The 25511-nt window shown below is 40.2% G+C and overlaps 2 protein-coding genes across 3 annotated transcripts; one reads left to right on the top strand and one right to left on the bottom strand.

Annotated features, from left to right (window-relative positions):
• Nucleotides 1-6466: 6466 nt before the first annotated feature.
• On the bottom strand, nucleotides 6467-13842 carry LOC311039683 (phenylserine dehydratase-like). The gene is made up of 7 exons (XM_084049634.1): nucleotides 13414-13842; nucleotides 11849-12029; nucleotides 11031-11212; nucleotides 9748-9878; nucleotides 8643-8791; nucleotides 8429-8518; nucleotides 6467-7487 (listed from the first exon to the last, which is right to left on the bottom strand). The coding sequence occupies exons 1-7, from the start codon at nucleotides 13765-13767 to the stop codon at nucleotides 7246-7248; spliced, it is 1329 nt and encodes a 442-aa protein (XP_083905760.1). The 5' UTR covers nucleotides 13768-13842; the 3' UTR covers nucleotides 6467-7245.
• A 74-nt stretch (nucleotides 13843-13916) lies between these two features.
• On the top strand, nucleotides 13917-25138 carry trmu (tRNA 5-methylaminomethyl-2-thiouridylate methyltransferase). 2 transcript variants are annotated; one of them, XM_084049638.1, is made up of 11 exons: nucleotides 13917-14024; nucleotides 16422-16587; nucleotides 17045-17151; nucleotides 17626-17748; nucleotides 18668-18840; nucleotides 19483-19536; nucleotides 19693-19759; nucleotides 21021-21121; nucleotides 21250-21394; nucleotides 22177-22259; nucleotides 24240-25138. In XM_084049638.1, the coding sequence occupies exons 2-11, from the start codon at nucleotides 16445-16447 to the stop codon at nucleotides 24375-24377; spliced, it is 1134 nt and encodes a 377-aa protein (XP_083905764.1). In that variant the 5' UTR covers nucleotides 13917-14024; nucleotides 16422-16444; the 3' UTR covers nucleotides 24378-25138. The 2 variants fall into 2 exon arrangements, with proteins under 2 accessions (XP_083905764.1, XP_083905763.1); XM_084049637.1 differs by lacking the exon at nucleotides 13917-14024 and adding an exon at nucleotides 14450-14620.
• The last annotated feature ends 373 nt before the right edge of the window (nucleotides 25139-25511 follow it).

The raw sequence follows: 25511 nt of genomic DNA, 5'->3' as shown, positions 1-25511 counted from the left end.
ACGCTTTTATCCAAAGCGCCTTTATCCTTATGTTCCTCAGCAATGTCAGAAAGTACAGCACGGCTGTTGCTGATCCATTTATTGAATCCATCCTGATGCAGGTCTAAGGCCTCGAAAAATGTTCTGCCTCCCATTGACTGACTGGGAACTGGGCCTGAAACATCCTCATCAGTTTGTATGATTGTCTCGTCACTTTCCTTCTGTCCCTGTGGATTGGTCAGTATCATCTTTAAAAAAATACGACCTCCTTTACGAACTTTATTTACACCATATTTACGACCCTCTTTATGAATCGGGGCCATCGTTCCAGTCGATAGTCGGGATCGTCGACCATCGCGCACGCACCCTTTGTTAACATCCGCGTCCTCGCCGTGGCTCTAAACAGATCAGCGTAGGCTACACGGTAAGAAGCGCTGGCACTAGATGTACCCTGTTTTAAAAAACCTCTGGCATTAAATGTGTTAATAACGATTGTTTGAAGGGGTAGTCTTCCTCCTGAACTTATGTTGTACCAACTCCTTTTAAATAAAGTTTGTTATTCAGAACCTTTTAATATTTGCAATTGTTAATACAATATTGCAAACTAAATGAGATATTCATCATAATTTGAGTGGCAAAGAAAATAAGAAATAATTGAATAGTGATTAACATTAGGATAATTCTCTCAATTTCCCCGGGGGCATCTGATTCATTTTACCCCACAGCTACCATTATAAACACAATTGTCTAGAATAATACTGCAGACAATTTCTTTGCTATATTATTCACATGCTTTCATCCATTGGTAAATTTGCTTCGATATACAGTAACAGTCATTCTACCTGACGTGTAGAAATCGTACTTTGACCGGCAAAAAATAATGTGTAAAAGAATGTTTTCTACTTTCCCCATGTGCTTCCCAATTTCACAGTCAGGTGTAAATTATGGATGTTTACTAGATGTAAGGTCACATGACCGATAACAGTGTTTTCTATTTATCTAGATAAAGGGTGTAGCTGCCATCATGATTAAAGTTCATATTATTATAAATAAGTGAATAAGTTAAGAATTCATAATGTTTTTGTTTGGTCAATTCATGTGTGGATTGTTCTCTTCGCTTGTGCTGTGTACTTGAGTTCCTTTGATGTCTAGGGTCACAGTGACCTGGCAGCTGAGTCGGATCAGTCAATCAAGCAATCAGCAAGGGTGGTTTAGATTTTGGTTAATCACCAGAGCAGGGGCAGAGTCAGTCATTCTGCTCTGAGCACTAGAGCTGGTAACATGCAACAAACAGAGGATAATGAGTGTGATGCTGTTTAAAGAGAGAAAAGAGAGTATAAGTTAAAGAGTTTAAAGAAGACATTTATGTTAAAGAAGAGCTGTTTAAGTTAAGATAAAAGAAGAAGACCTCAAGATTGTTTTCCCCATATAATTTGATGCGACCAATGAGGTAATCATTGTTGCCAGAGTATTTGTTTGTATGGTTTTGTATGTTTGAGAAAATGTGATACCAATTTAATGTATTCTGTATTTATGTTTATTTATTCAGTTCTCACGGCATTTAGCAATAAATGTCTGTAAAAGAAAAGAAACCTTGTGATCGTATCTGTCAACCGGAGGGAAGCTACAAAGGGTGGTTCAACTTACCCGCTGGCTCATCTTACCCCGTACCAAAGTATTTTCAGCAGTGGGATCCTTATTTTTTTTGCTGAATGGTAGATAATGTTGAGTTGATCATTTTAAAAGTTACATTTTGGGTCCGACACTGATCCCAGATCAGCATTAATACAACGTTTGCCTAACCCTAAAGTTTATTCTAATGCATTCTTACAGGGTAACAGGGTAACTTTTTACAGTCCAGAAAAAAGAACATTCTATAATAAAGTGTTAATTTATCTGGTCTATTATTTGCTATTGTCCTTATAAAAATATGCCAGCATGGATGTCAGGCTTTATAGTGACAATGATTAACATACATACTGTATATTCAAAGTGAAGACAGTACTGGGAAATAACATTTTGTGTTCATATTTATCAATACGCAATACGAGTCAATGCGCTAATATCTGAAGAATACTGGGCAACTGTATACTATAGCTTATATTCAGCTATTGTCATCTAGTTCCATACCCATTTGAAAGTTATGGCAAAACACGCATTTAGTTCAAGCTTCACACCGGCCACATTCTCTCCACTTCTTCCAGCACAATGTATGGGGCACACAATTGGCAGGTGAGTTGTGGTTGGAGCGGTCCAGGATATTAATGACTAGCAACATGTCATCCGGGTAGGGAACGAGACTGCCCCAGGTGAAGGATTTTAAGTATCTTGGGGTCTAACCCTAACCCTGAGGGGAGGACATAGCAGGAGAACAGCCAGAGAATCGGAGCAGCAGGAGTGATATTGCAGTCGCTGTACCGCACTGTTGTGAAGAAAAGAGAGCTGAGCCAGAAGGCAAAGCTCTCGATATACCGAGCAATGTTAGTTCCTACTCTCACCAATGGTCATCAAGTGTGGGTCATGACCGAAAGAATAAGATTGTGGTTACAAGCGGACAAAATGAGTGTTCTCAGATGGGTGGCTGGCCTCTCCATTAAGGTTAGGGTGAGAAGTTCAGTCATCCGTGAGAGACTGAGTAGAACCGCTGCTCCTTGACTTGGAAAGGAGCCAGCTTAGGTGGTTCGGGCATCTAGTACGGATGCCCCCCGAGCGGCTCCCTAGGGAGGTCCTCTCTGCACGTCCCACTGGGACTCAGACCATTCTTTTTTTTATATATCTTATGTGCATATTTTGCAAACTTGTGTCCCACAGAATGTCAATATTATGTGGCTATAAGTGACAATTTGTATTCAGGACAAGGATGTGATGTTATTTGCGTCATATATCATATTCTTGTATTTTGTGTGTCACAATGACATAATCTGTTAACAAATTACAGGCTGCAAAGTGTCATCGTGAATCATGTCCAATCTCTTGCAATGAATCTCTCGCATACAGTGTACAACTTTGTAGCTACTGTTGAAATTGATGTCATACAGAAAATCAAATCAGTTTTGCTGTCAATGTAAAAGAAAATGCTGGACACACATACAGTATGAGGGTGGATACATGTTATGTATGTTTTTCATCTATCGTATATGGTTGAATTGTTTTTCTCTTCACACATTGGACAAGAACAGAGGCAAATGTATTTTATTCAAGAGGTTAAATGTTGATACCTGCTCACAGCGGGCATTTTCCTCTCTATCCCATGGTTCTAAAAACTATATATTTCAAGGACCCCCATAACTCCATAAATGCACAGATGTAACCAAACTTGGTTATATAATATGTATTCTCAGGTTTAGGAGATGCAAGGATCCATTTGGACCCCCCTCAAAGAACCCTAAGGGTCCCTGAACCCCACTTTAAGGACCACTGATCTATCTCTACATTTATAGTTAATATACTGGAAAACTGGCAGAAAAAGACTCACTCACTGCATAAAAATTAAGTAAAACTCCTTAGACAGAGAAAATATACTTTCTTTATTTTATATAATGCTCATAGTGTGCTCGGTGCTCATAGTGATTTAAAAAAGCAAACGTTTCAGTCCTAGGACCTTCGTCAGTGCTATAATGCTCATAGTGCTTTTTTAAATCACTATGAGCACCAAGCACACTATGAGCATTATATAAAATAAAGAAAGTATATCTTAAGTCTGTCTAAGGAGTTTTCCTTCATTTTTATGCAGTGAGCAAGTCTTTTTCTGCCAGTTTTCCTTTATGTTTTTGAGACCAACCCTAACCAAAGGACAAAGAAGGGCGCAACAGTTTCCCCTGTTCTGTAGTTAAAGGTAGGGTAAGTCATATTTTTTGGTTAAAACAAAAAGTATTTTATTAAAAGGTTAAAGCACTATATTCTGATCGTATTCTGATATTCTAATCATTGCTATAGATTGTTTGTTCAGTAACAGGGGTCTCCCCGTCTCTCCAGCATCAGGAGAAAGTACCCATTTTTAAGCTTCATTTTTATAGTGTTCCAGTTCCAATTTTGCCTGCTCATTTCTTAGTATCATCACTTCCAATTGCACTTGTTTAATCTATATCCTGATTGAGTTCTCTATCCTTATTGGATAAAATTGGAAATGAAACAAACTGAAACAAAAATGCATTTTCTGTTTTATAAAGAGCTGGTGAGACAAGGAGACTCCTTTTACTGAACAAACACACTATAGCAATGAGTACTATCAGAATATAGAGCTATTTAACACTTATTTTAACCAAAGAAAATCACTTACCCTACCTTTAATATACTGTACATGTTCCTGGAAATTGATAATGTATTTGATGTGCATGCCCCCTTTGAAGCACTATTAGCACTACTTATAAGCACTAATTATTATTTTAAGACAGTCCACATGGGATTTATTCTTCTACACAATGATTACAGTCCGTTTAATCCTCAAACAAATGACATGAACACAATGTTCATTGTATGGCTTATTGGTTCTCCTCATTCAGAAGAAGCAGAACTTTAATATTTGACAGTTTTACAGGTGCACATTGGTCCATACATTTAAAGTTAGTTGTGATAGAGGGATATACGTATGTATAGCCTTCAGTCTGACTGGATGTCGTGTCTAATGTATTGTGTACTGTGTGAATGAGGAAACCTTCATTGAGGTCTATTCAGTTCCCGATGGATGCATGTTGTGTCTAATGTATAGAATACTGCCTGTCAAGTGCCTGAATGGATGTCATGTCTAATGTACAGTCTCCTCTTGCACTCTACTACTTGTGCATTGAGTGTCCTTATTTTGTTTGACATTTTCTGAATATTTCATTATGTATCACTTCAATAAAAAAAAAGACTAAACTGAGTTAATTGCTGAAATTAGACATAAAATATGTTGTGTAATAACAAGCTGAAAGTATCTCAGGTGATCTATACCTCACACCTGAGAACAATAGCCAGATAGCCACACATTAATTCACACATTCAATGGACACTAATTAGCCAACAGAAACTGCAAATGTAAGCTTTGACAAGGGTAATGTGTGTAAATGGGGCTACTTAAAATATCCATTGTTTGCGTTTAAAGTCCATATTAAAGTAGCTATACACACACGCACACACAAAAATAACAGGGATCATTTTCAGCATCGCTATGTTGCCAAATTGACTGTTCGCTTGGCATGGCCGTTTCCCATGTCAATGCAAAATTGACTGTCCTTTTCCATTGTAACAAATGTAAACTTGGCATAGACCTTTCCCATGTCTATTCCAAATTAACTTTCCTTTTCAATGTACCATATGTCAACTTGGCATAGACCTTTCTCATGTGTACAATGACATTGGATTGCATATAGTGATGCAAGTCTGTCAGTGTTTGATAAAAGGGACACCAGGTTAAGCCAATGCACTTTTTTAAAGCAGTGTTATTGTGGTTTCAGAAAACGCCTAAAAAAAAGAAGACAGCTCCAGCCCTCTGCCCCTTCCCCGGTTGCGGATGTGTCAGAAGTGACATGAAGATGCATTTCAATAGAACCCACCATCTTCGCAACGCAGAGGAGATCGTTATTTTCCTGAAGTTGGCCAGGGGGAGGATTAAAATTAACTTTGTTCCTTGCCCCACCTGCGAAAAACGAACCGCAAAACTGGAAAGGCACCTCGAAATGCATGTAAAGGGGGAGGACCCTGCAGAGCGGCCCCGCACTCGAAAGCTCCTCTTGCACCTCGCCACCTGGCATGAGGTCAAGAGGCTGCTTGGAGAGCTGCGGGCCTCTGCCCCAGCGGTTGAACTGGTCTCCACCTTCTATTTAGAAGAAGGAACCCCGGCGGTGGCCCCAGAAGCCCTGGTTCCTGGTTCCTCTGGGGGACCTCCCATTTCCCCAAAGGGAACTAACCCCTCCCCTAATGCTCCCTGCCATCCAGGGAGGTCCGCCAAGAACTGGAGGACGATTTAGACTTAGGCTACTGGAGGCAAAAGATAGGTGGAAGGCCAAATATTTTGCCATGTGGCGTTCTCTAGAGGTCTGTATTCATCTGTGTGTGCGCGTGCGTGTGTCCATCTGATTGTCTGGTTGTCTGACTGCCTTTGTTTAATCTCGCCAGGCGGAGTGTGGGATGGAGAGCCGTGATGGTAGGAAGAAGGCCGTAAAGCAGCCTGTTAATGAGGTGGTATGTGTGTGCCCGTGGTGGCTGCCCACCTCAAGCCACCGTTGGACCAATGTGGCCCTCAACCCAAAATGGGCCTGACACCCCTGGTCTACTGTATGATGTGTTCCGGTTTGTCATTCTTACAATGTTTCAAAATAGAGGTGAATCATCAATCTGACAGTCTCCTACAAATTAAAATACAAGTAATGTATACTTAACTTCTAACATAAAGCATAAATGTTAATTCAGTCAATCTTTGCATTAAGAGCATAAATTAAAATGACACTTGTTGTGGGTGCAATATAAGAGAATTAAAACAAAGAAAGGCACACTCAAAGGACAGAGGTAGGCCAAAATGAATATAAAATCCAAGAAAACAGGGCTCAGTATTGACTTCACATACTGTACATTTCCACTGTGTATGGTGGCAAAAATATTCAAGTCATTCCCATTATTGTGTAAAACAATACTACAGTAATAAGCTGAGGGTAGAACAGAATGGATGATGTGTCTAATGCAGTGGTTCTCAAACTTTTTCAAGGACCCCCAAATTGACACTTATTAGCCCGCGGACACCCATTTGAAAAGATATGCCAGCTACGGACCCCCATAAGAGAAGATTGTTACGGCTCTAGCAGTGATTCTCAACCATTTTAATTTCAAGGACCCCCTTGAAATTAAGGCTACACATGCATTAGGCTACGTACCCCCCATTTAATGGCATTTCTATGTGTACAAATGGACCCTAATGGGTTCATTTGGTTCCATTTGTACACTCCGAGTTACAGACCCATAAGGGTCCATTTGGTTCCTAACTATCCATCATTTAGCTGGGGACCCCCTGGAACTCCCTCAAGGACCCCTGGGGGTTCCCGGACCCCACTTTGAGAACCAATGGTCTAATGTACAGTGTACTGTCTGAATGGATCATGTATAATGTATAATCTACTGTTAGAATGGATGCCACGTCTAATGTATAGTATATTAGTCTACTGTCTGAATGGATGCTGTGTTCGTTCATAGATTAATCATGTTAACCAGTAATGTGATAGAAAAATAATTTCTGCTATTAAACTAGGATAAGGTACATAAAAGGCAGATAGGTGAATATAAGCACTAGGTTTGTCAATCAGGGAAATTAGTGAGTTCATCTTTGCCAATGTTCCCTCCGCTGAGGATGCACACTACATTCTTGTTCTCCATGTTGGGTATCTTGTTGTTCACGATGGCAGCGAACGCAGCAGAACCCGAGGGTTCTACCACTAGACCTGACTTGTAGAGTGTGGACACCGCCGTCTTGAGCTCTTCGTCGCTCACCAGAACGATGGCCTCCACGAAGCGTTTACACAGCTCATAGGGGAGGGCGCCTGGATAAAACACACAAGCTATGAATGAAGTGAAGCAATGGCGACAAAATAGCTGCAAATAATGACGTCACTGAAAATGTGCCCGTTTCTCAATACCAATCTCTCCAATACCACGGTGACCTTCTGAGCATTTCACAGTGAAATGCTTGACGAACAGGTCGAAACGTGTCCGTCATTAATTGCTGCTGCGGCTTATTAAAGACTTTTAAACGTTGTTCATGAGTGCGGATGGTGTGATATCAGTCATCTATGACAACATAGATGTCAAATTTGGGCAAGGTTTCAGTGCGATCACAGGCCCATTGACTTCCATCATAAAGTGAAAAGTGTGAAAAACAAAATGGTAGGTACTTCTGTGGCCCTACTGCCATTGTGCACAAGATATTTGGCACTGATCGGTCCAGCGGTTTACGAGATTAACACCGACAGATACACAGACCGACCCTCTTAAAGATGGCTGGACTCCTGTACATTACATTACATTACAGTCATTTAGCAGACGTTTTTATTCAAAGCGACTTACAATAAGTGCATTCAACATAGGTAGGGAACGAAAATACTAATCACCAGAGGTCTTAAGTGCATTTCCTGCAAAAACAAGCAACCAAGAGTATACCTAGCGCTAAGGTAAAAGTGCTATATATCAGCTACCTACTTTCTTAAACAGATGAGACAAAATAGCTAAATCAAATGAGCACGAGCTAATACAAAAAGTGTATCGACTGAACAAGATCCAATAAAACAATACAACAATAAAACAAGAGTTCGTACAACTAGTTAACAAGTAAGCCAGGCAAAGAGGAAGGGTAGTGTAGAACCACACCATAAAAAGTCATAGCCCTGTGATATCACAGGTGTGTTTTTTTTATTGTTTCTGAAAGAGACAGAGACATAAGTATTTCACCAATCACTTCCACTGCAGACAGAGGTAATACGGGTACCTGCAAAAGGTGGTGCTAGTCCTGAGGCGATGCTTTTGGTGTCCATACCCACTGGCTGATTCTCAATGAAGCTTCTGTACATGGTGCACGCTGTATCAAAATAGAACATTTTGACACATTAAATCATCCGAATCCCTCACAACACCTTTATCAACAAATGCATAATAATTCTAAATATACTGAGTGAGCGTAGTATTATGTATGGTAATTGTACCTCCTTCTGGTTCTACTCCATAGATCCTGGTCTGATGACAGCCTGACAGTTTGATAGCTGCAGCAACGCCAGCCAGCAGGCCTCCACCTCCACAACACACCACGACTACGTCAGGTTCACCCATCTTCTCCAGAACCTCAAAACCTAGACTGGACACACACATTTATCACCACACACCACCACTACATCAGGCTCACACATCTTCTCCAAGGCTGGGGATTGCCTACAACCTCACGATACGATACATATCGACACAGAGTTTTATTTTCACATAATTTTAATACTTTTCTAAATCTAAGCTTTACAAGAGTTACGTTCAAATTAAGTCATTTGACTGAACAAGAGGCATTTCAGGAGTGCTGATCTACAGTATAACACAGGAACAATTTACTGTAACATATCACTGTTGGGTTTTCCTTTAATTTGTCATCCGCCTGTATAATTTACATACAGTATATGTTGTATATCAGCACTGCCATGATTATCTTCTATGACGGAATCACAGCTGTGCTGATACTGTATACCAGGGGATGAGGGTTTAAATGGTTAAATGTCTGAAATAAACAAAAAAACGTTCATTTAACTCAACACTGATGATAGTACTGTCAAACAAGTCTATGAAGCTATCTACGTAATCTATGAATAAGTTCAATCTGCAATATAATTTCATACAGTATATAGTGGGGGTCCCTGGTTCATCTCTCTCTCAGCTAAGGGGTCCTTGGCCTGAAAAAAGTTGAAGACCCCTGCTGTATACAGTATAACAGTATGACATCAAGCGGAGCAGGTGGAAATGCTGCTCGGCGCTCCAGGGGGCAGGTTTCACGCTCGCTATTCGCTCATGTTGAGCTTTAACACACAACAGTTTTAAGAAACAAACATGTAGGGTAGCAGTGGCCTAAAAAGGTTAGCGTAGCCAAAAGGTTCCCAATTCAATCCTCCGGACCAGCAGGAACAATCTGTGTGAGGTAGCGAATGACTGACACTGTCTCCCTTCCCTCTCAACACTGTTGACCTGCCCTTGAGCAAGGCACTGAACCCCAAACTGCTCCAGTGGAGCTGCTCAGAGGCCAACAGTATGAGATTGTGGTTGTAGTGACCCTACCTGGCATGACCTGCTATCAGATCTAGGTCATCGTAGGAGTGGAGGAAGGTCATGTTGTTCTCCTGAACGCAGCGGTTCACCGTATCCATCAGACACGACGTGGGCACTCTCTCCACCTCCACCCCGAAACTCTGAGGAGTTTCACACAAACAAAATCTCATAAAAAATGTACTTTAAGTTAATTGCCATTAACCGCCAAGCACAAATTCATTCAACCTTTAATTAAAATTCTCGGAGAGATCATTGAGGGAGACCCTCATTTACAATGATGCCGAGATTACACACACATTTATATATATAACATAAGAACAACAAATAAATACAAGCACAGGAAAATGTATTGGTGTAATTGGTGCCAATATATAATTTGTCAATGTACTGAGTTTCACAGTACAGTGGTGCATATAAAGAACAGTGAACAATGCATACACTATTACTGTTTAATCTTTGACAGGACAGTTTGAAAACTGAATACAATGGGAAACTCACAGAGGCTACATATTGTATTTATATATTATGGGTGTCACAATTATCCAAATAAATGTTTTTATTTTCATTTAAAAAAATATAAGTCACACTGTGAAAATAAATAATAGGATACAATTAAAATTCTGGTGGCTTTTGAAGGTGAGGGAACTCAAGCTGTTGCTGTTAAGTACCCTTCTGCCATCTAGTGGCGCTTCTTTTAACTGCAGTGTGCACTCTTTGATTTTAAGGTCATGGTATGATTTGGTTTTGTCCTGTTTTGACCGATCAATAATTAAGATTTATATTGATCTTCATTACACCCCTATTTATACATGCCAGGTTTGAGGTCTACTTACTTACTTTGTAGCACACGCTTGTTTTCTTAGCACTCTAGTAGGTACCCTGTTGTTGGTTGACTAGGGTCCATGTCTGTGAGCATCTGATAAATGACTAAATTGTCATGGACATTTTAATAGTTGACGTGTAAACGTGACAGTAAATAGGTCGCAGAGGCTTATTGTAGGTACCAGGCTACCAGCCAAGGACACGGGAGGTAGATTGCTGAGGTGGAGCACAACAAAGGCGTGCTACTCATACGCTGAGTTGGCGGTGCCCGGGGTCGTACCCTGAACCTAGTGATCCAAAGGCTAGTGCTCTACCGACTGACCTACCGGACAAAACATAAGCATATCTGTACCTCACTAGCTTTATAAAACTTGTACCACACTACAGTATTTTATAATATTAGTAGATATGACCTACAGTAGGTTTGTCACAGTTTACATTTTACCAGTAGATCAAGTCTATCCCCTGACCTGTATGAGAGTGGATCTGGATGTTGGAGCTGTTTCTGGCATCACCACTTTGCCTTTGGACCCGTAGTGCTTTGAGGCGTACGCAAAAGACTTCCCATAGTTCCCTGCAGACATGGTGACAAAGTGGCCGCCTTTCTCTCTCCTGGCAAACTGATTGGCCACTCCCCGGATCTTAAACGAGCCTGTCAAATATAGAAAATAAAGAGATACACACTGCAGTCATTGGATCATTAAACTAATGAACACAATACATATACAGTATGTTGACTGATAGATGAGTCTACACTACTACGGAGCTAAGAATTGATTCATGTTTCAAGACTTCATTGCTATAACATCAAGTGCATTAACTTTGGATTGGCGTGCATGAACTAACCCAAGTACTAACCCAAGTTCACATAACATAGAAACTAAATGTATTAGCAGGCAAGCAGCAATAGTTTCCATATTCTAGAATGTGCTGGAACGCAATGCAGTTGTCAAAAATAGGTGGCGCACAGCAGCATACAATTATATTCTTGCAAAAGAATGTCACTTCCTAAAGGTTACAGACAATACACAAATAATAAATACATAATAACAACACTTCACAATACAAAGCTTTAAACCAGAGTTACCCTTGGCTCACCCTAGGCCGCCTCCTTAGTTTTGTTCCATTACATCAAATCTCTTAGCCAAAAATAGTAGATCTACAAGCTCGCAACGTATTTGTGAGTTTGTAGATCTGCTATTTTTGCCACATGTTCGCCCCCAGAATAGTGATGACTAGGATTCATCATGGGGTTCATAATGTTGACATGATTGGTTTGTAGTTGTACCAGTTCTCTGCAGGTTCTCCAGCTTGATGTGGATGTTGCAGGGGACGCAGGGAGGCAGGGTGGTCTGGCTCCATGGGATCATGGGGGTCTCGATGACCCCCAGGGGACTGGCCCTCACCGTGGCCCTGGCTGCTTTCAACAGCTCCAGAGTAACGCTTTCCGCAGACACTGGGGCCCCCATCTGGGAAGAGCACATCACATTCTCAGTGTTTTTTCTTATTTCAAGGACCCCCAATTTGATAATGCATTAGGCTGTGTGGCCCCCATTTAATGAGTAAAGGTATCTCTGGGACCCCAAACTAAGAATGTTTTTTATAGTTAAACATGATTTGGTGCGATACGCTCTGTCATTTGGTCCAGAAATCCTTTACTTGTGTATGTACTGGAAATAGCCGATCTACAAGCTCACAACGGCTTGTAGATCGGCTATTTTCACAATTTTTACCTCTCTCTTATATTATTTGACAATTTGGCTAATGTTTGACCAGTTTTTATAGTTTGTTGATTTCTTCTGATGCAGTAAATGTCTTTCTGTCACTTCACTGTCATCTGTGGTCCCAACCCACAGGTTGAGAACCACTGCCGTATAGAAATGCCAGTGAAACTGTGAAATGTTCTCGAGTTGCATTTACTAGCACGTTATAGTGGGGAAGATTAACAATCAGTCATTTAGCTTGAGATCCCCTCAAACCCCTTCAAGGACCCTGGACCCCCAGCCTGGGTCCCCATCATTGAGAACCACTGACAATATAGTTTATGGTTGATAAGAACAACTTTTTACATATACTCAGAAAATGCTGATGATTGACAGACTTCATCATCTTGCTCATAGGCTACTTGTCACAACAGAGTTGTTATGAAACTTAACATAAATGACCAGACTTGTGGACAGCTGCCTACACTGGGACCATTCACTTTTCAGTTTGCACATCCGGTCTAGAGGGGAAACGGAAACGGTCTGTAAGCATTTAATGCAAATTACCGGACACAGAAGGCGGGCTCTAGACCGGATCTGAGCACTAGACAGTAAATGGAAACCAGGCTTTGCAAAGGTTACGTGAGGCTAGTGGGACCACCGTCCGCTACACATAATGTGTAACTTTATTATTCACATTTATAGACAATTTAAATGAAACACTACGTAAATCAGTAAAACGGGATTTAGGTGTGTTTTGGTTTCAAATGGATTTGCAACCTCACATACCTTATTTTTTGCGTATGACTGACAGCTGCGTGATGTTTACTGAAGTGCTGCGATTTGTCAACACTGTCAAGTCAGCACTTAAATTAACAGGACTTCCGGTCGTGGACTTCATAATAAAACCTATATGTATACTGCTTCCGTCAATGGAATTCTAAATAAAAGGCAAAATGTCGACTAAAAGGTTTTTAGATAATATAATATTATTCTGTCAAATAAGACCAGTGTAAAGTAACTAAGTAGGCCTACATGTACTCAAGTACCTGTGTTCGCGTTTCTAGTCCCCTGAGCTCAACAACCATGTCATACTGTCATTTAATTTGAATAAAGTCGATCAAAAAAAAAAAAAAATCCACCAACTTACCACCGCACAGTTTGTCTCACTTCCACTGGAATGTTTCGCTGTTCCATTCACCTGTGTTGTCTCTGGAAGTCCTGCAGGGACAACAAAGGTAAACGGAACAGCGAAAGATTTCAGAAGTTTAGATTTCTGCTGTCCTCTGGTCGGGGTGCGGTAGTCTTCGGGAGAGAAGTGTTCTCCACACACACGGACATCTCGTGAGAGTAACGTTGTTCTGGGTGATTCCGCATCGTTCATGGACATAGCGGTCAGCCACAGCCTCAGGAGTTCGGGGTCTCGAGGCAGCGAGTGAAATATGAAATTTGAACTGGTCTTCTGCTGGTTGAAGCACCTCGGGTATGAACATACTTTGGGCATACTTCCCACCGTATACACGTAAATTATTATCTTAGAATTATATTATTTTTTAAAAATGGTCTCTAGTGGTTCCACGCAGAGATGAGAGAGAGAGAGACCCTGCTTTTGTCTCCACTGTTTGTTTGTTTACACTGTGCGCGCCACCAGCCTACTACCGGGTAGGGTTTGAGTGACAGCAAAACTCCTGGCCAATGAACGAGCTGGGAGGCGGGACATAAATTCGACGAACGAGCCCAGCTGAAACCCACACAAGCCAGGTAATTTTCTGTTTTTTTTAATGGACGGATTTCTTTTACATCGTTTTTCTGTCATTACTTTCTGTCTCGTTTTGATTCCATTCATGTTTGTTTTCGATTCTGGATGGAATGTTTTACAAACAAATTCTCCCTGCGTCAAAAACATCAAAGGGTAGGTAAACGATACACTTTTACTTCTATCCCTCACCTCAGAGGCAAATATTGTACTTTTACTCCACTACAATTATTTTTAACTTAGTTACTAGTTACTTTGTATATTCTGATTATTACACCAGACAGGCAGCGCAACATCCACATTTCACCGCAACATCCGGAACGTTGTAACCACTGTCACTTGTTTCTGGTCGGACTCAGAGAGCCATGGCTCTGGTCGGACCTAATTCTAAAGCGGAACGGACTACAAACATGGCAGCCTCCATGGCAGCCTCCACGAATGTTACTCAATGTTTCATGACTATTAGTGTTTGTTGCTAGTTAAAATATAGACATTTGTACGATATTCATTTCCGAAAACATGGGTATCATTAGACACGTGGTGTGTGCGATGTCTGGAGGCGTTGACAGCTCTGTGGCCGCTCTGTTATTAAAACGAAGAGGTAAGAAACTACAAGAACAGTCTGTACCAATGAAATTAATGACCTAACCAATGAGCCAATCTCTCTGTCTTATGGTCAGGCAGGCTGTTTATATATGTGACTGCATGACTGTATAACTGTCTGTGGCAAATTAGATAAGGTTACAGAATAAAACGTATATCTGTTAATATGTTGATATATATATGTGACTGCATGACTGTCTAACTGTCTGTGGCAAATTAAATAAGGTTACAGAATAAAACATAAGTCTGCACATACTGTGTGCTACTACACCCATACAACACTGATTTAGATCACTGCTTCTCAAACTTTTTCATGCCAGGGACCCCCAAATTGATATATATTTGGCCGCGGACCCCCGTCTGAAAATATGTTGTGCCAGGGACCCCCAGGAGCGAACATTTGCGTTAAAATGTTCGCTTTAAAATAAATATATTCAAAGATTTGCACAAATCTTCAAGATTTTTCAAAAATAGCAGATCTACAAGCTCATAGCGCGGCACTCGGTGCCGCGCTATGAGCTTGTAGATCTGCTATTTTTGAATAGACAAAGCATAAAAGGTTAGAATTATTGTGATGCTATATTAACACATTTTGCTGGGGAACCCCTGGGGGTCCCCGGACCCCTCTTTGAGAACCAAGGAGTTAGATGACAGGAATTTATAAATGGTAGACTTCACTATACAATAAGTCCTCATTATTTAAATAGGGATGTTGAAATGACAAATTATTAAAACAAAATATATTCACACAATTGTCCTGCATCGAGCTTTAGTAGCTTAGAGACACAGACATGTCATACACATATAGTATATAGAGTCAATATATTAAATCAATAAACTAAACTTCATTCATGTATTTGTATTAATAGTTACTGATAACTAGAAAAAGTGCTCCTCGGAGCACAGGTCTCCGACTCCGCCAGGTCAGGTTGGTTATTGTGGGCCAGCAATGTTCGGAATTTGCCAATCAGGATGGAATATGAAAAATCGGACGGATCCGTCTTGATCACTCGACTATAGAGATAATGTGTACCGAATTGGGTGATGTTTGGACAACATTTGTGGGAGTAATATAAAAAAATGTTTTTGCAAGAATTGGCCTCCTGGTGGCGCTTTAATAGGGCAATTTTAAAAGGGTGGCATGTGTTCCTCAACGTAGTGTGAATGTGTGTGCAAAGTTTCACCGCAATCGGACGCTGCGTTCATGATTTGCGTAATTTTGTTCAAAGCGGGCCACTCCTGCAAACTTTAGATGTCAATCTTAGCCAATCAGGATGGAATGACTATGACTATAGAGATGCTCTGGCATCCACGGAGTGTGTGTGTCTGCCTTCAAGCCAACGGTGCCAGAGATTAGCTGTTTACAGACAGAATGGCGAATGGACAGGGTGTAAAACGTAGTCTTCGCCATGCTTGTCGGCCTGGCGGAGACAACAAAGGCTGTTGGAGATGTTTGGGGCACTCTTGTAATTCTGCAACATCGACAACCTTAATGAATCAGAATTTAGAACACAAGATCAGACACATAGGCTGGTGAAATAAGCGGGAGATTAGAACATTAAAAAGAATGACAAATCATTGTAGTCGTTCTGTACATGTAATATTGTATTGAGCTTACACAGCCCACCCACAGTGCATACAAGTAGGATGCAGAATCAATGTAAAATAATATTAGTATAGATTGTATTTTATTAGAGAAACTGGCACGATATTTCGTTTTTTCTCTGACATACATTATATGTTGGTCTGTCCAATGCAGTAAGTAAAACATCTTTCTGTGTTTTTTCTTCCACATGTAGGTTATAATGTAACTGGAGTTTTTATGAAGAATTGGGACTCCCTGGATGAGAAGGGGGTTTGTACATCAGATAAGGACTGTGAAGATGCCTACAGAGTGTGTGAATCTCTGGACATCCCCTTCCACCAAGTGTCTTACATCAAAGAATACTGGAATGAAGTGTTTAGGTAGACACTCACATCTTTCTGTTCAACATGCCTTTATAATAATAATAATAATGTATAATGTACAAAGAAACTCAAATAATGTTTTGAATTAAGACCTTTAAATTAAGTAGTATATTAAACTTCAATATATGAAAAGTACATTCAACTTAAATTATACAATGATCAAGCCAACAATGAAATATAAAATACACGCATAAACTAAACTAGCCCTTTTCAAATATGTTTTAAAACGACCGAGCAACAAGCTCACAGTGCGTCCCAATGCAACGTGTTGTGAGCTTGTAGGTCGGCTATTTAAAAAACATATTTAAAGGTTAAAGAAATTGTCAGCATAATCGCTGATGATGATCGGTCGGTTGGGCTCTAACGTAAATCTTTCTGTTCAACATTGTAATGTCTTTATATATAATGTCTGATTTATATCTGGAACCGTTTTCTCCACATTCTTTTTTGCCAGTAACCTGTTAAAGGAGTATGAAAAGGGAAGGACTCCTAACCCAGACATACTATGCAACAAGCACATCAAATTCAAACATTTCCACAAGTATGCTGTCAACACATTGGGTATGTAGTAATGTAGAATGTACTGATTTATTATGCTGTTTTTTTTAAAGATCTTTTTATTATGGTTGTGTTGTTGAAACAATGCCTGTACTTTGAAATATGCTGTGACAAAGGAGTGAGGGATAAGTTATTTTCCTTTATTGTGCCCTTGGGGAAATGTGTCCTCTGCATTTAATCCATCTGTTTATGGACCAAACATCAAGAATGAATATACTGTCACTCTTTCCATAATCATTACTCAATTCAACAATGTACAGTATAGCCATGTATTTTAAGTCTGTATTTACTCAGATCACACTATATGATGGCAGCGCATCTGTTGTTCAATCTGGTCTGCTGTCTGCTTCAAACAACTTTATTGAAATTGTCAATCAGTAGATGTCCTTTATCGTTCATTAAAATGAAAGATATACAGTATATGTCATACTGGAGAATTCAATACATTGCTCAGCTCTGCTGCTGTGGTTTGTTTAGACGCTGACGCCATGGCAACGGGCCACTATGCCAGGACGTCGCAGGAAGACGAGGACACCTTCCAACAGAAACACGTGGCTCCTCCCACCACGCTCTTCAGGGATCGCTTTGAGATCACAAACCGTACGTGTTGTTCACACTTTGCTATGTTTCTCGCACAGTGCTTACAAGCTATTGTACACGGCAAGTGACAGAAAACCATAAAAAGATTGAATTAATGTATCTGGTAATAACAGCCTGTAGTTCTGTTGTATTGGTTCAAAAATGTCTAAAATGTTTTTGGGATATTTTATCAGAATTTCTCACCTCAAAATGTATTTGGAGGTGAATTGAAATCTCAGACGAACGAAGGCTGGTGGGGGGAGTGTAGTGCCCAGGATCACTTAGCAAATTGGCACCGGGTGAAAAAAAAGGGTTACAAAATCGAGGGATAAAAAAAAAAGAAGAAATCTCAGACGAACGGAAATTGGACTCACCATTGTATATGGCTTTTTGACAATAATTGCTGGACAATCGAACTATCGGCAATTGAACATGCTTTCGCATCTAGAATTTCTTAGGACTTTTAGTATGGTGTTCTAGACACCTCATAGAAATGATGTATGGGGAAAGACATTTTGTTACAATTACTTTGATCATGTGAAATGCTAGTTTGCCTGGACTAACTGTCAGGTGGAAATCTTGTATGTTCAAAACCGTTACTTTTCAGGAAAAGGACCTGTGTTCCAAGGCATCCATTGTAGTAATTATTTACAAAGCTCTTGTTAATATGTTTCGTTGTTTAAATATTTGTAAAACTCACACACAGACACACAGACAGACTTTACCACTTTTTAACCACAAGTAGGTCATTAATATATGAAGAAAAGGAAAAACGTGAAGAGTTGAAATATGAAAGATACTTTATTTATACAAGCTTTTTGTATCAAAGTCACCTGCAATCAATAGAAATTAAATAGTCATTTTAGGAAAGAGGAAGTACAACATGTAGCTTCCTGAAGGGTCAGACATGTTGTTCTTTGGAAAATTTCTCCCCTGCCAGCGGTGAGGCTGTACAAGGGGGCAGACCTGATGAAGGACCAGACCTTCTTTCTCAGCCAGATCTCCCAGGATGCACTGCGACGGACCATGTTCCCTCTGGCTGGACTCACCAAGGACTTTGTGAAGAAGATGGCTGCAGAAGCAGGCTTCCATCACGTCCTCAAAAAGAAAGAGGTTGGCCAAAGCCAGTGTTGATTTTGACAGCAAATTTTGATTTAGTTTTCGTCATAGTCTTTTGAATAAAATTCCATTTAGTTTTAGTCATATTTTAGTCATCTGAAATGTTTTATTTTTTGTCTGGTTTTAGTCGACTAAATATCATAGTCGACTAAATCTACAGTTGATTTAGTCGACTATAATGTATTTTGGCTGTGCCTTGATGGCGTTGTAGATTTTACTCTTGGTTGCATGCTGAAAATAGCCGATCTACAAGCTCACAACGCGTCGCAGCGCGACGCGTTGTGAGCTTGTAGATCTGCTATTTTCCGGGCGCAACACCCCAGCGCAACCAAACCAAATGACTTGTCTTTTAGTTCTACTGGATCTCTTCTCCTCCCTTAGTCCCTCCCTAACAGTTTAGTCTAGTTTTTATGTGTTGATGAAATTGGCAATATATTTAGTCTTAGTTTTAGTCATCGTAGTTTAGTTTTTATTTAGTTTTTGTCAGTGAAAAAAGGTAGTTGACGAACATTTTTTGTCATAGTTTTTGTCGACGAAATCAACACTAGCCAAAGCACACAAAAAAAGACTGTACACGCGCTGAACAATGTATTGATATTGAAATGTTACATTTGATTCATGTGAATGTGTTTCCAGAGCATGGGCATCTGTTTCATTGGAGAGAGGAAGTTTGAAGAGTTCATTCTGGAGGTGAGAAATAATGTCATATTTAAACATCACATGCACTAAATCACCTTATAAATGTCTAATACAACTGAAGACATACTCATTCAAGAGACAGGCGCTCCCCAAAAAAATTGAGCTGTTTTTCTTTTTCCTTTTTTCAATCATATTTCCTGGTGCCAGTACCTAGAACCAAAGCCAGGGAACTTTGTCTCCATAGAGGATGGAGAGATAATGGGACAACATAAAGGTACAGTATGTTCTTCTTGAGGTGTTGATTGTACAACACTCTGTCACTGTCGGTTAGAAACATTGCATGTCTGAAAACCATTATTTTTCAGGAAATGGAAAAGATTGATCCAATCAATGTAGTGATTATTTAGTCACAAGCTGTTATTAATACTTTTCATTGCTTTGATATTTATAATACCCGCAGAGAGACCGCATTCAACCTGGCCTCCATATTTTGGGTGTGTCATTATAGATTTTTCAAAAGTAGCAACAAAAGAAAATCTCACAACACATTGCATCACAATGCATGCACAGCGTGTCTTCTTGCAAAGTGTTGCAGGTAGAAACCTTGTATCTCCATAATTATTTCATCTTTGTATGTGTTTTTTTTCTTCCAGAAGTGAATGGAATGTTTTATACTTCGTCATAGGACAGAGTCGCGCAAAAGTAGCAAAAAAAAGCTGATCTACAAGCCCACAAAGTCTCTTAGTTATCTCACTCTTTAATATTCCCTAGAAATTAACACTGAGAACATTCATGAAAGTGTTATTAATCTCTGCTCTCTCTTCATACCTGTAATTAGTTGAGTCACCATGAAGTAAAGTATAAAACTACTGTAATGAAACTAGCTGTATGTCTGTCAGTGTATATCACAGATTTGTCCACCAGAGGGTGCTGCAGCTCTATCAGTTCTGTATTAAATCATAGGTCCATTTTAAAGTAACAGTTCATGTAACAACCACTTAAAATTCAACCTTGTATCTCCATATTTCAACCTTTTATGTTTTATTTTTCATAATTTCATGGCCTATTTTATACTTTCATGTATGTATGTATGTATGTATGTGTGTGTGTGTGTGTGTGTGTGTGTATGTATGTATGTATGTATGTGTGTATGTATGTATGTGTGTATGTATGTATGTATGTATGTATGTATGTAAAAACACTAATGTAAAACTTGTGAGCTTGTGGCTCTGCTGTTTTTGCTAACACATATGGTTAGAATGACACACCCAAAATAAATACACCAGGTTGAAAGTGGTTAAGTCTGTCTGTGGGTTTTATAAATATTTAACCAATGAAAAGTATGAATAAGAGTTTGTGACTATATAGTTATTATTTTGTACAAATAGTTCCATTTGTGCCCTCTCTTGTGGGTGTCCGCGGCTTAGAGCTTACCAAATTTGGTGTCCTTGAAATTAAAAAGTTTTGAGAACCACTGCTATAATTGATCTTTATTCAAATGCAAGTAGTGTAGTTATTTGTGTCCGTACATCCAGGCTGGTTCACTATGACTCTGGGACAGAGGGCCAGGATAGGAGGCAGGAGCGAACCCTGGTTCGTAGTGGACAAAGACATCACTACTGGAGAGGTGTTTGTGGTGAGAAAGAGTTTGTATGGATACATTAACACTGAGGATTTGGATCAGAATCGTACATTTGCATCAGAATCATGGTTAGTAGGATCGTGTTGATGCAATCTTGTTTATTCTGTCCTCCGCCCGCTCAGGGTCCTGCCACCAATCACCCGGCACTGTTCCGTGACACGGTGCGGACGGAACGTTTCCATTGGCTCGCGGTGGACCCGCCCCCTGAGCTGATCAGGACCCAGATGATGGAGTGTCACTTTAGATTCATTCACCAGATGCCTCTCGGTGAGTCCCTAGATGAAAAAAAAATATATAATACATTTAAGGTAGGGTAGGGGTATATTTTTTGGCTAAAACAGGATCTAAATGTCTCAATGGAAAAGTAGTGAGACCACCTCCAATACTGCAGATGTACTAGTTATATTTAATTAACACATACATATACTACCAGACAGTGATTGATTTTTGCAGCAAATTTTGGTTCAGTTTCAGTCATAGTCTTTTGAATCAAATTCCATTTAGTTTTTGTCAAATTTTTGTCATCTGAAATGTTTTACTGTTAGTCTAGTTTTAGTGGACTAAATATCATAAGATTATAGTCGACTAAAATGTATGTTGGCGGTGCCTTGATGGCGTCGTAATGGCTGATTTTACACTCATAAATGACTTGTCTTTTAGTTCTACTGGATCTCTTCTCCACTAGTCCCTCACATTTTAGTCTAGTTGTTATTTGTTGATGAAATTGTCAATATATTTAGTCATAGTTTTAGTCATCATAACTTAGTTTTTATTGAGTTTTTATTTAGTTTTCGTCAGTGAAAAAAGGTTGTCGACAAACATTTTACGTCATAGTTTTAGTCGACGAAATCAACACTGCTACCAGACAGATTGGTTAAAATAACATTTTATTCATTCAAATAATTCCTGGATTGTAGCTTTAATCACTTAAACCCTATATACTGTACGCTCACGACACGATGCGTTGAGCTTGTTGCCCCTGGACCATAGGGTTCAAGTGGTTAAACGCTGTGTTGTCATAGTAACAGAGTTAACACTTTGCCTTCCAGTTCCCTGCACTGTGACCCTCAACATGGACGGCACCGTGTGGATCATGCTCTCCCAGCCAATCAGAGCTCTCACACCTGGACAGGTAAGCACTCCTCTGCCTGGCTGAGAGTACAGAACAATATTATTGTTGTACTGTAGTGATGAGAGTAAAGAACAATATTATTGTTGTACTGTAGTGATGACATGTTTTTGTTACGCTAACCTGGAAGTTACCACAGCCATGGTTTTTTATACAGCGGATTTACAATCTCTGCTTATTAGATTATTATTAAATGTCTTGTGAAAAGTTGATATTCTGGCCTGAGGGTGGCCGCTCGGAGACTGGAGGATAGATAGGTCATGGGGTCATGTTGCTCGGGAGCCTCTGGAACCGCAACGATCTGTTTGAGAACCAATGGTTTAAATGACTAGTATTTGGTAAACGATTGGTAGCAGCAGCACTGTTTAATAGATAGATAGATATATACTTTATTAATCCCTGAAGGGACATTCAGATATCCCATAGCTCATACAGGCATAGAGTAAGGTTAGTTAAAAACACATCACACAAAGAGGGGGGGGCACAGGTTAAAACTGAGAGAAGACAAATATAAAAAATATATTATGAATAAGCATATAATGCATTAAAAAGGTGTCACTAGGAATAATAATAATCCTTTGTTATTGCACATAGACCCATAAATAACTCAAACTAAAGCTATTAGTCCAGTTCATGGGCCTAATACACTAGTCGAGTAGCCACGCACAACCCTAATCTACTCATTAGATTTTGAGATGTCTTGTGTGCAAGGGGAAGGTTTGGCCCAAGGGTGGTGCTAGAGGAAAGGCTATTTGGTTCACCAAAACCAGTAGCAGTCATCATCTGGGGAGCATGAAGGTGCACAGTGAATTCCATGAGAAGCCATCCAGTATTATTATCCAGCAGTAGACTGTGTGAGTGCTGAAATGTGTTGTGGTCAGTGCGTCTCAATAAAATATAATCTTAACACTACATTACATCATTTGATTGAATGTTATCAAAAAATGATATCAAAATGTTATCTCACAGCTCAACGTTATCTCTCAGAACCTCTTGATAAAAGGCCTGATTGACTGACCACTAGTTACACATTACACAGTGCTACTACCTGTAATACACAATGGCCTGTGGTTTGACGCCATAATCCTACATGTTTATTCAGCAGCATAATTGATTGGTTTGCAAGTTTGACATCAGCAGAATAGTTACAGCTGACACTAAGAGACTACCAAGGTGGTCCTAATAAAAAAAAGCCACACCACAAGAACGAGCTGTGGATTTTATTGCATTTTATTTCACCACCTCCTCTGTAGCCTCGTTCCCAGCCTCACTCATCTGCGAAGAGAAGAGCCTGGTCACGGCCTAAACCAGCGAGTGTCTCGGAAGTCCTGAGTGGACAGGATTTCCGTCGTACGTGTTTCCCCCGGAAACGACATTTTTTGACCAATCACAACACTCGTTTCATTCACGGAGAACGTTAACAGATTTGTAAAGCATCAACGTCATTTCCTTGGGCGGTACTTCTGCCAAATTCAATCATTTCCGCCTAGAGAACCAACATACCAGGTCTTGCCCAGCGTGCCTCATCTGTATCATGTCTGCCTGTGAAGTGGTTCACCAATTAAAGTGGAAGTAGGAGGTTGTCTGTTTTTGGCAGGTGAGATGTGACATGGGCATTAATGCATTAAAATTTGCACATTGTCAGTGGAATGTTGCTGACACAGGGACACGGACATACTTGGGAATACTTGGGAATCAGCACTGATTGGAGGTTCTGTTCTGTTCTGATCAAACTCATTAAAAAACACTGCACTGGGTACTGTTATTTGTATGCCTCTTTACTACCTTCAAACTAGACACCAATGTCTTGCAATGTATTTGTATCCCATAAGCCACTGCTCTTTGAAAACAATATTTCTTATCTTTTCTGTCTTTCTGGGCTCCTGTCCACAAGGATGAGAGTTGTTGTGCATGCGTGCGTGTGTGTTTGTGTGTGTTTTTATCCTAACTATCCAGTTCACCTCTCTCTCTCTCTCTCTCCAGTTTGCAGTGCTCTACAAAGGAGACGAGTGTCTTGGCAGTGGGAAGATCATTCGTCTGGGCCCTAGCGAGCACACACTCCAGCGGGGCCGAGAGCGCATGATGGCAGCCGCACAGAAAACCCCTGAACCAGCCAGTTGAGAGGCCCTTTACTTTCCCTAACAGGTGGACAATACACCCTGTGAAATGTTTATTAGGCACAACTCACTGTTCATTTATGCTGTGGTTTATCATACAAAGTATGGCATTGAGTCACTGTGTGACAGAATGTTAGAATGGACCGGTGACCATCTGGAGTTTCAACAGCATCCCTATTTTGGGCATGTCATCATAGAACATTCTGGTACAAGCTCAACGCATGACATGAACAGTGTTGCATTGGTGAATTGGGAAGTGGTTGCACTCTTATTTTAATGACGTAACACGCACATCGCTTAACACCTACACTACAGGTCACACAATGAACAATTGATATGCATCTAGGCTCATTCCTATGTTAATCCTATGTTAATTCATGCTCGTGTGACAACCGGCGGTCGGCAGCCTTTGTTAACTTTGTTGAGGTGTGAATTTAAAGTTGTTTTAAATCTATGCATGTGCCTGCGCGTGCTCCTGTTCAAAAAGGTTGTTGCACCGCACGGCGTGTTAGGCCGTCCCATGAGCAATGAAACCCTGGACATGAACCAGCATTGTGAGCTCGTATGTGGGTTATTTCTTTTTTTACTAACATTTTTCGTGCAGCACCATCATCTGGTGAAGCATAAAATAGGGCTTAAGTGGTTAATAAGTGCCACAATTAATCTGTTAAGTGTTGGACGGACGGATGGACGGACCATCCAGTGCATCCAGAAGTCATCCTCAGAGCCCTACCACTAGTGGGGTTAATAAAAAGTGCCTACAAACTCCTTTATTAACTTCATAAAAACACAATATCGTCCCACCTTCTTGCTTTTGTCGCCTTTCTTTGGTGATAAATGCCTTCTTGCAATGTGTCCTGGACCACATGAATCCTGTTGTACTGTACCTATTCTAGGCATGTCATAATAGGCGATGAATGTTGTGAACTTGCAGATCTGTTATTTTTGTTTAATGCTAAACCAGAAACTGCTACGGAGACTACTGCTGCGAGGTCTTACGGTGTATCTATGTAACATTTTGAGTGCCAGACTATTACATGGTGTTCCAGTCTTCTTCGCAGGTGTCTCATGAAATTCACTCCGTCAGCCTTCGGGGAATGTCCAACCTGGTTACACTGAGATCTAGCTCTCAGGCCAT

The sequence above is a fragment of the Gymnoscopelus microlampas genome (assembly GCF_963454915.1).
Source record: "Gymnoscopelus microlampas genome assembly, chromosome: 23".
Taxonomy (NCBI): domain Eukaryota; kingdom Metazoa; phylum Chordata; class Actinopteri; order Myctophiformes; family Myctophidae; genus Gymnoscopelus; species Gymnoscopelus microlampas.
The sequence above is the reverse complement of the archived record's forward strand: the minus strand, read 5'-3'. Positions and strand labels throughout refer to the sequence as shown.